General features: G+C 43.5%; 1 protein-coding gene across 5 annotated transcripts; it reads right to left on the bottom strand.

The window, feature by feature from the left end:
- Nucleotides 1–140: 140 nt before the first annotated feature.
- Nucleotides 141–9,942, bottom strand: LOC105699667. Of its 5 annotated transcripts, none has more exons than XM_012424811.2 (11): nucleotides 9,837–9,942; nucleotides 8,683–9,087; nucleotides 8,001–8,327; nucleotides 7,519–7,719; nucleotides 6,554–6,961; nucleotides 6,029–6,472; nucleotides 5,593–5,880; nucleotides 3,992–4,651; nucleotides 3,783–3,919; nucleotides 3,577–3,686; nucleotides 827–3,516 (listed from the first exon to the last, which is right to left on the bottom strand). In XM_012424811.2, exons 1-11 carry the CDS (start codon nucleotides 9,918–9,920, stop codon nucleotides 1,523–1,525), a joined length of 5,058 nt encoding a protein of 1,685 aa, XP_012280234.1. In that variant the 5' UTR covers nucleotides 9,921–9,942; the 3' UTR covers nucleotides 827–1,522. The 5 variants fall into 5 exon arrangements, with proteins under 5 accessions (XP_012280241.1, XP_012280242.1, XP_012280234.1 ...); XM_012424813.2 differs by having other exon boundaries at nucleotides 7,573–7,719; XM_012424818.2 differs by lacking the exon at nucleotides 9,837–9,942 and having other exon boundaries at nucleotides 141–3,516; nucleotides 8,001–8,322; nucleotides 8,683–8,782.
- Nucleotides 9,943–10,122: the final 180 nt, after the last annotated feature.

Raw genomic sequence — 10,122 nt, 5'->3', positions numbered from 1 at the left:
ATTGAGCATATATATATACATTATCTTGAAAGAAATTGCGAGAGTGCTATGAATAGAATATATATAGTATCGCACATTAACAATTCTTACAACAAATTATTCAATTGTCAGTAATTTAGTTGAATGGCGTTTCAATGCGTTATTAAAAATAACAGATAATTGCATTGAAAAATGGTACTGTTCAGAAGAAAGCCGATACAGAAGATCAAGCTGGCCAATAATAATTATTACAAGTATACCAGATACGTGAATAAATATACAATGCAAAAATGGCTTTACTGAATATCAGTTATTGTATCATACATAATTGTAGCTTCAAGTAATAGCTTCGACATGTATGTGTATTTATACAAGTTATATGATATTTAGGATGCTGGTTTCACCTTTTATGTACATGAATAAATTATAGATAAATGTCCCAGTCATTGACATCTGCTGCAAAAACCAAAAACCATAATTAACAAATCGGACAATCTGACTTGATGTTTGATCAAAACCCATACTTCAGAGAACATTTATAAAACAAAAAGCTGTCACTTTATATTGTTTAGACACATTGCAATAATTCTTACGTCATTATTAAAATTTGTTAATGCATATGCTACCTATAAGTAAAAATAGATTTATTTATGTATAAACAATATAAGAAAGAGTGATACAAGTAACTTAATAACTAAAGAATATTATTATAAATATAATGACAAATCGTCCTTTTGGCAGTTATTTTGACAGACTTTAATCTTTCAGGAAATATCAGCTACTGGAACATTTTCCTTATATATGTATTTTCTTCTGACCTTTGGGTCATTTACCGTTTTAAGTGAATACAGAAAAACCAACTCACAAATATTTTAAGCAATCAACTTGTATTAAATTAACTTTGTTATGAAATGCAAGTGTATGAAAAAAAAAATGAAAAATCTAGGAAACTGACTGTTCCCAGTAATTTAATGAAATGCAATTTGTATAAATTAGAAAACATAAAAAATTGCACAATTTCATAAATTGCAGTATTTCAATACCTTCGTATTTTTACAAACAATGCAAAATGATTTAGTACAGTATGTCCTCCGGTTACAATGTCATGAAAGGAAACGCAAACGCTTAAATGTTCCTTTATCCACTTTTTCCATCAAAAACAAATTAATCTCGTCATTTAAATAGAAAACAAAAATTTGTTCCAAGAAATCTTTGTCACTATGAATGCACAGAAGACGATATTAAACTTGTACAGTTCTGACTGGAAATGAACATGTATAACATTGCCCCTAAACCAGTACGTTGAAGATTGGCCGTCCCAAAGTATGGAAATAACGATAACATCTCCCCTATGGATGCACACATTTGTCAAAGGTGAATTATTTTGATCAAGCAGTTAATTGTTCCAATAATGCACTACACCGAGCAATAGGTTTTACAGAAAAAAACCCTCATTGACAACATATTCCGTCTAACACTGAACAAAACGTTAGATAGCTTTCATGTTTTTAAATGCGTGTTCACTTCCCTTGCGAAATCACACCTAGTCTGACATATGATGCTTGGCCTCCCCGGTATTCGGGTCCACTATAACATTTTCCCTAAGGTTACTCATATTTGTATTCATCGAAGACTTAGTATCGAGGTGTGGCAAATAAATTCCATCCTTGCACTCCTTAAAGAGCAGCTCGAATCCCTTTTCCACGTCCTGCTTCTCGTTAGCAAATACCTTACGCATGGTCAGTGTCAACAATTCAACGATTAAATAGGATTCCGGCTTGTAAAGCCTTGTAAAGTGCAGGCGAATGTGCTCGCCAATGTTTTCATCCTTGCGGGGTACATAATCGCAGTGAGGACACGGAGGAGTCATTCTCTCGATGCCATGGCGACGTTTGTGAGCGTCCATAGTCTCCTTATCGGCACAGGAAAAGGGGCAATCCTGACAGCGAATCATCACAGGTTCGGAATGATTCGAGGCCACCAAGATTCCCTTCTTCTGCATCAGCAACATTGACTGCCTATCTTGGTTGGACCCGTGAACACTGCCACTGACACTCGAGGCATGATCGTCACCACTGGTCGAAGGAGCCAAGGTCCTCGTCAAGGTCTTCCCAGGTCTCGACACTGAAGTAAAATTATCCGAAGCACTCTCGACATCGATGGTAATGGAATCGTCCTCGAACTGGCGATGCGAAGCCTGAGCCTGGGCATTTGCCTGGTGCTTCTTCAGGTGCTGGATATAATTAGCATAATACTTGACCGAATAGTCGCAGGTGTTGCAGCGATACCTCTGTTTGGCACCATGCAAGGTCAAGTGCACCCTGTACTGTTCCCGTTTCTCAAATGCCGAGGGACACTTATGGCACTTGTACCTCTTCTCCTTCAACTTGCCATTCTTCAGGTACCCAGGATACACAAAATTGGGATTACCTCTCATCAAAACATCGAATTGCGTATCCGACCCCGAAGGGAATCGCGAGGACGTGGCTTCGGTGGTCTCAGCGAACCGTCGGTGCACCACCTGATGCTTCAGTAGATTCTGCGCAGTCTTCGAGGAATAGTCACACTCGGTGCACTTGAATCTATTATTCGACCCGTGAAGAGTCGTGTGATACTCCAGCGCGTCGAGCTTGAAATAACGAGCAGGGCACTTGGCGCACGTAAAGACGTGACCTTCGTTCTCGCGTTCAGAGGTGTCGCCGAATTTGAAGCCTAAAACATGGTCCGCAGCAGACTGAGCCTCGACGACAATCCAGGCGGTCCCTGCAGGGCCGTTTTCTGGGTCCTCGTTATTCGTCGACTCGATGCAAGCAGTCGTGGGGGGAGGATACCTCTGAGAATAGCCATAGAGCGACAACAGATACTGAGTGCGCTGTTGATATTCCGCGGAATGCGCTTTCTGGTGAGCCAGGAGATGAGCGGGTTGTCTAGCGGCGTAGGAGCACCATTCGCAGGAGTAGGCCAGCTCGGTCGAGTGATACCGCAGGTGGATCCTCAACTCCTTCTCGCACAAGAAACGAGCTGGACACTTGCCGCAGCAGTGTACGAGTCGGGTGTCCCTCAGGTCGGGCTCGCTTCCTAAAGGAGGAGGTCGCGGCAGTTCCAAAAGGGTGGCCAAATCGCTGAGCTGCTGCGCGTCGGACCGGTTCTCATCCACGAGGCAATGAACCGTGCCCAGGGATCCGGTGTGCATCTCGGCGTGCGACTTCAACACGTCCCTCCTGGTGCAGGTGAAACTGCAATCCGGGCACGCCAAGGGCGAGCCATGATTCGGGGCGTTCACGTGCATGCTCTCGTGGTCCCGCACCTCGGCTCTTCGTAGACTCAGGTGAGGACAGTGCCGACATTTCAGCATCTTAACGAGAGTCCCATCGGGTCGAGAGACCCAAACCAGAGGAGCATCCGGCAGAGATCGAGTATCCAACAGAAGTGGCGGTGGCGCGTCGGTAGATTTTGACGATCCCGAAGTAGAAGCGGTTGGTACCGGCAATTGCTCCAGCTGCTCCAACTGAAAGTCGTCCTTGGACCCGTCTTTCTCTGGAATGCCGACAAGGATTATCAGATGTTGATCGGTTAAATTAGGCGATAATGTCATACCTGAGTTCTGTTGAAGCTTCCTAGTGACCACGGATAAATCGGAGTCCACGTTCTGCTGGTGAACCACGGCCAATTCCTCGCCGTGAAGTCTGGCGTGCTCCAGCAATTCGCTGAAAAAATTGATCATCGATTAAATTGCAAGTGACTTCAACATTTACTACTGCACCAAAGTGCGTAATTAGTTTTTTTCTTAATTGATAACGTACGCTTTGGTGCTGACATAATAGGGGCAGAGGTAACACTTGAATATGGCCTCTAAGTTCGGACGATGATGAACTCGATGAAGAGCCAATGCCGCCGAGTCTGGCGCGGAGAACGGGCAATCGCCGCATCCAAACGCATTCTGTTGCCCAAGAAAATTAATCAAGTTAACATCTTACGTTTCTATCGCTATCAAGGACATGAAGAGTCTCACCTTTCCAGAATCTGCGGCTTGGTCCACGGATTCATAATGTGACTTCACGTGAAAAAGCACGTTCTCCTTGTTGGAGTCCCGAAAGTTGCAACGTTTGCACTTCCACAAGGTCCGTTTGGTGTTCTCTACGGCAATCGTGATCGGGGATAGCGTGGAAGATGCCGAAGAACCTGAAGTGACGGTAATTGTACCAGAGGTCGAAGAGAGCGACCCAGCGTTTGCAGAAGCAGCCGGTATATCGCTGCTCAGTATCACCGATGTAGAGGCGACGTTGTTGTCGACGCCGGAATTACTCGAGTTACTGGAATTACCGGAACTGCTAGAGCTACCAGAATTAACGGAATTAATATTCTTCTTCGGCGTAGACGTAGGTACGTGTCCGATGGCCACCTGAGCCCCAGAAGAGGGACTAGACTTCAGCAAGGATTGCCCTTGACTTCGCGTAGCAGTCTTCAGCGACGGAACCGGTCTGTAAGGTAGACTCGATCCCGAAGAAAGGTGTTTGGAGTCGGAAGATGTGGAAGCTGCTGCGAGTTCTATGGATCTTGAATACTTTTTCGAGTTGCTGACGATCAATACCTTCGATGGAGGTTCCTCTATGCCGATGTCCTCCATAGTTTGATTCTCAGAAATTCTCTCGTCGGTTGCTTGCTGCTCGATCTGCGGAAATTGATGAGAATGTGTAAGGGTAACAACGATAATTATTATCATAGTTCGATATTGCCAATGATCGATCAATGATTCGTTCAAATAATTGCAGTACAGAATGAAATGAGGAAGACAAGAATACAGTGAGGCCTCTTGAACCGATACGGACAATGGAAGATGCGTTAGGACAAAATACACAGCAACAAAGGCGAAGAGTGACTGTGCATTAAAAGCGCATTTCTAACAGAAATGTCGTGGCCTGTTTACCAATTTAAATAGAAGCTCCGTTATGCATCGCTCTTTCATTCTATTTTTTTCTTCAAACGATGGTGTTTATCACTTTAATCCTTGTTAATATCCTACTTAACCAGAAAATCTAGCATTTTTGGCCTACAATATATTTCAATATATTCACTTGAAACAAGCTAGCCGAATTCTTAGTTTAATTACGTTTCCATGTTTCTAAAAGAAATAACCAGTGGAACCTGCAAGTATACAACACACCGCGAACCCGTTCACATGATTCGATACACTATCTAGGCGTTACTCGTAACTGCGGCGCATGAATGTGCGTACATAAGCAACGAAGATTGAAGGAATGAGTAAAAGATTGCAGCAACAACAAAAAATAAAATTTCGTTCCAACTTTTTACCGCTTTTGGACCCGAGGTTCAGATAATCCGAAGGTATAAATCCATATCTATGTGTAAAAGACTCGGAGTAAAACCGGCGGTGGGTGTAAATCAAGATGCCCGAGAAAGGAATCCACCAGGAGTCGAAAAGTCATTCGCGATTTTCCAGGCAGCCGAAGAGGAATCCGAAGAAGCCGGAGAAGCGTTGAGTTCTCTACCCGACGCGATCCTCGTGGTCAAATGCGGTACAAACGGGAACGACTCGGCTCTACCTTCGGCTCTTCGAAGCACAAAGCATCATGACACAATACAGGTCCTAACCTCCGCAAGGTACTTGTTGTACTTGGAATAGTTTCGTCGTCCGGTCTCGTCGGTCATGAGGACTCTGGCCGCCGTATGCGCCGGGTCCCTAGCCGCCTTGAGTTTGATATGTTTGGTAATATCCCACCGCCAGTTAGACCGGTACGCACAAAGGGAACATTCGAAGGGCTTTCGGTTTAAGTGGCCCACAATGTGTACGTGAAATCGACTCGCAGTGGAGGCCCAGAACGGACAGTGGGGGCATTTGAACACCCGGCGGGTGCTCAAATTCGTCGGCCCGTCCTCAACCTGAAGCAACAATCGTTTCGCTGTTTATCCCGTTTATCGGGTGCTCGTCTTTCCTACGCCTTTCGGCAAGGACCAACGAAGTACCGTGCGCCATACGAGAGCAGAAATCGCGGAGAACCCGAGGAAGCGGGTGAAGAAGCTGTCGTACCAGGGGACCCGACGAACCGAAGCCTCCGTAGTTTGCCTCCCAGTCCACTTGGAACGGATGGGCATAGTCGGCGCGGTATTCTTTGCTCCACGGATCGTTATCCGTGGACCCTGATGCATCTCCGGATCCCGAGTGGCAAAGCCGCATGTGCACTTGGAGGTCCACCGAGCTCTTGCATCGTCTCCGACACTTCGGACAACGAGACGTGCTCACGGAGACACTCAGAGCGGCGTGATGAGATCGTTTATGATTGGCCAGCTCCTCAAAGTTGCTCGCCTCGAAAGTGCACCAACACTTTAAGTCGTTCACGCTGCCCAGAGACACCTTCGTCGTCCCGTTGTCCGGCGACGTTGAAGCCAGCATCAACCTTTCCTTTAGCTTGTCGAAGAAGGAGGCGTTCCTTTTCTCGAAGGAATCCCCGGATTCCCTCTTCAGCTCGATAACCTGTTCGTAAACGGTTGATCATTGAAGGACGTTATGCTTCTAGCGGCATTTTGTACCACGAATTAATTGACTCGAGCCCACCTCTTTACGTCCCTGGACGACGGATGTTTCCATGTCCTTTGAAATGTGGGCGAGTTCCGGTCTGACGCGTACTTTCGGCACTTGCAATAAGATTCCAGGAGAGTCCTTAATCGATCCATCATTTCGCTGGGCGTTATCGGTATTGTCCAGTGGTATCAACTTTGGCAATGGCTTTTTGGGCTTATTGGTGACGTTGGGTGCGTGAGATTCCATTAAATGTCGCTGCATCTCAGAATCCCATGCTGTTATAAACTGGCAGCCTTTTTCCTCGCACTTAAGTGCGATGCATTCAGCCTCCGATGTGCTCTCACTCATTTCTGGCATATTTATCACCTGTCCGATAGAGTCCTTCCCTGGAGATGAACTTCCAGGTGACTCGGAATTATTTCGAAAATCACTCGCACCAACCTGAGTAAAAAAAAATAAACGAATAGCCCATTAGAATGAATTATAGTCTTACTACTGCGAGGCACTTCACGTTGCAAAAATGATACACAAAATTACAATGATCAGCTTTCCGATTAAAGGTCTTTCTGCTTTCGGTCGAAGCCATGGTACTTGCAACTACTCGTTGGACGCAACTAAGCTTGTGTTACACCACTAACCCAATGTCATAATTAGGCGAAATTAAAAATCTAAACAATCTACCAGTGCCAACTCACTGTCGATGAAGGTGAAACTAAAATATTCTCTAACACTAACGGAGGTCGAAGAAGAGCTTAACAATTTAAAAATAAGAAACGGTACACCCATCGATGCTTCCTAACCTGTCTATTGAGCACTTTTCTTTCGCACCAAATAATACGACACGCATATTGTAAGCATCATGCTTAAAATAAAAAATTGAATGAGCTACCGATTTCTCGTAATTCATTATATTCTTAGGACGTTCATTTATTACTGCGTCACAGGGACCCAAGCAGATTCAAAAACAGTACTGCGATTCAGGTTTAAGTATAGGATACCTGATTATAACGCTTCAGACTGTTGCGTGGGTTTCGCTCAAAAGAAGTATTTACTTTGCGATGGGGCTGCCCTATCGGTGGCTCATGATGATTCGTTTCGTGAACAGTAAGGCTCTGACGAATGTCGGCTGTGAAGTTACATGCGTGGCATTGGAAGGCTCCATCACCTCCGTGGTTACGCGTATGCCTGTCCAAATTCCACTGAAGGGAAAAAATTCAATGATAGTCAGATTACACCGTGCACTGTGTACTTCTGTGAAATTTACTCTATGATCGACGATCGTGTGGGTCAGGGGAGAAACAGGATACCTGGGATGCGCCACAATCTATTTCTTCGGATGCACTCGATTGGCCAGTCATAAAAAATGGCACACCACTAGCTTCAGTCCAAAAGAAGTAGCCAATCGTGTAGATCCAAAAAAAATCTAGGAGTCGATATTGGGAGTGTTGAAAATAAGCAAATCTGTCGAAAGTAAGCGTACCTTGTACGGCGTACGAAAATCGCAGGAGTTGCACTTGATCAATGGCATGGAATGGTACTTGACGTGTTTAGTATAACGGGCACGCACGTGTGTCACATAAGAACACTTAACGCATCGAAAGAAACGTCTTTTCAGATGATGAGCTTTCTGATGGGTTTCTAGTTCCTGAGCACTAGTTGCAACATGCGAGCACACTAAGCACTTAGTTCTCGTAGAGGAATCGGCCATTACATCCTGCCGATTTTCATGAACTAGGCGAAAGTGCCGTTGCAGTTTCTGTGAGTGCTGGCAAATGAAGTCACAGTGGGGACATTTGTAGCTTCTGACCTATACAGGACAGAGATTCATTGAAATTGCCATATCCAAAGTAGATATGACAATGGAATGCGGTAGTTTGAGTACTCTAGTGGGTTTGCTAGTAACAGGCCATAGTGCATATACTCCAGATTTGATGTTAGATTCAAAGTGTTTTGGCAATTACACCAAAGAAATAAAGGAACTAGATGTATCTAGTAATTATGTAAAATCAACGAATGACTGAATTTATTCCCTTCTGTAACTGCAGCTCGACATGACATGGAAGCACGAAAGAATGAAGGATTTCACTTCATGTGCCAAAAATGATCGTTTTGTCGGTACTTCTTATTATTAATAATTCATCGATTCATTAAAAATAACTAACCTTTTGTTTATTCTCATTCTTGATGTATCTATTATAGGTGTTCCGATTTGCCAAAGTCTTGAGAGATTCCGGTGATTTGCATGGGTTACTGGTCTTTGAAATACTTAGTTCTTCTGAAGAAGTACTATCTCGTTCTGTCTTGATAACGAGCTTACCTTCTTCATCACTGTCATCAATATTTAATGCGCTCTGAATGGAATCTTTTGAGTCTTTCGCATCGCAAGTATCACCTTCATCTGAATCTTTCTCTTCTTCTTTATCCTTGATGTTAATCTGAACTCTGGTTAATTGATTAGACCGAATATGTTGTTGAGGTCTTGGCCTTAAAGCACGTAAGCGAGGGAGCTGCCCTGACATACTCTTCCCGTCTTGGATACGCACCTGACATATATTAACACGGTGTCCCTAAAAAAAATTGTAACTAAATAATGGCTTTCGAAAGTGTAAGTTTTAACCTAACCTAAGTCACTGGATGATACAGTAAACAAAAATACAATAAAATTCGCTTGTTCTCATTGAGGAATCACGGAGTGATTATAAAATTAAGTTCATTTCCAAAATAATATAAAATCTCCCAATATTTGCAATTAATAATTTAAACATTGAACATTGCAACGACAATACAAACGAGTCCTTAACTTATTATTTACACTTCCAGTTCAAAATTGAACTCCAAGAATGCAACTGTTTGTTATACAAAATACACAATTACTTAGCATTCACATTGTTTACTTTGTGCTATGCAAATTCCACTGTAGCACACTGTTTCATTAATCAAACAGGAAGTAATATTTAAATAATTACAAACGTTATTTCAAGGAATATAATATATAAAAGGCATCGAATGTAGAGCAATCCAGTGTACGCACATAAACTACATTACCTTAAAAAATCAATCTGAAGGTCTCTACTTCATGGTAGTTTGCAAAATTGTCACTCGTAACTTTCATTCCATTCCACCTTATCCATAATTAGTATCGAGCCCACCAGCACGGAAAAATGACAAACGAATTGCACGTCTATGTACTGCAGATGAGATTCACAAGGAAAACTCATAATGGAATGGTTTATTATTCACGCAATACAAAATGTGAGCTCGCGACGAAGCATCGACGCTGCCATTAAAGATACCGAAGAGACTTACTGAGACTAACCTTACGATGGCCTTTAAATCCTAACGAGTGGTATCCGTTTCGGGAGGGACCCGTTTGGACGGAGTCCCACGGAGCGCGCCGCATCTACTGTCACACGGAACGCGACGCGTCGAGGGTGAGGTCAGAGTCCTATTGAATGCGTCAGGTGTCACACAGAACGCGACGCGTCAACACGTCAATATGATAACCAATAAAACTCTAGCGGAAGTGACGTTCGATTTAGCACAATTCTGATTGGTTAATTTTCAACACGTTAAGGCCAGGGTTAAGTAAATAAAATACCCTG

This window comes from Orussus abietinus, unplaced genomic scaffold (assembly GCF_000612105.2).
Source record: "Orussus abietinus isolate OABI.00-Male unplaced genomic scaffold, Oabi_2.0 scaffold19, whole genome shotgun sequence".
NCBI lineage: Eukaryota > Metazoa > Arthropoda > Insecta > Hymenoptera > Orussidae > Orussus > Orussus abietinus.
The sequence above is the reverse complement of the archived record's forward strand: the minus strand, read 5'-3'. Positions and strand labels throughout refer to the sequence as shown.

Bases quoted from the DNA above. Each gene is read 5' to 3' on its own strand.
- LOC105699667 (XM_012424811.2), bottom strand. From the start codon at position 9,920: ATGCGGCGCGCTCCGTGGGACTCCGTCCAAACGGGTCCCTCCCGAAAC. The intron at 6,962-7,518 runs GTATCCTATACT...TTTTTTACTCAG, and splicing joins GTCTGAAGCGTTATAATCAG to GTTGGTGCGAGTGATTTTCG. The intron at 3,517-3,576 runs GTATGACATTAT...TCGGCATTCCAG, and splicing joins GAAGCTTCAACAGAACTCAG to AGAAAGACGGGTCCAAGGAC.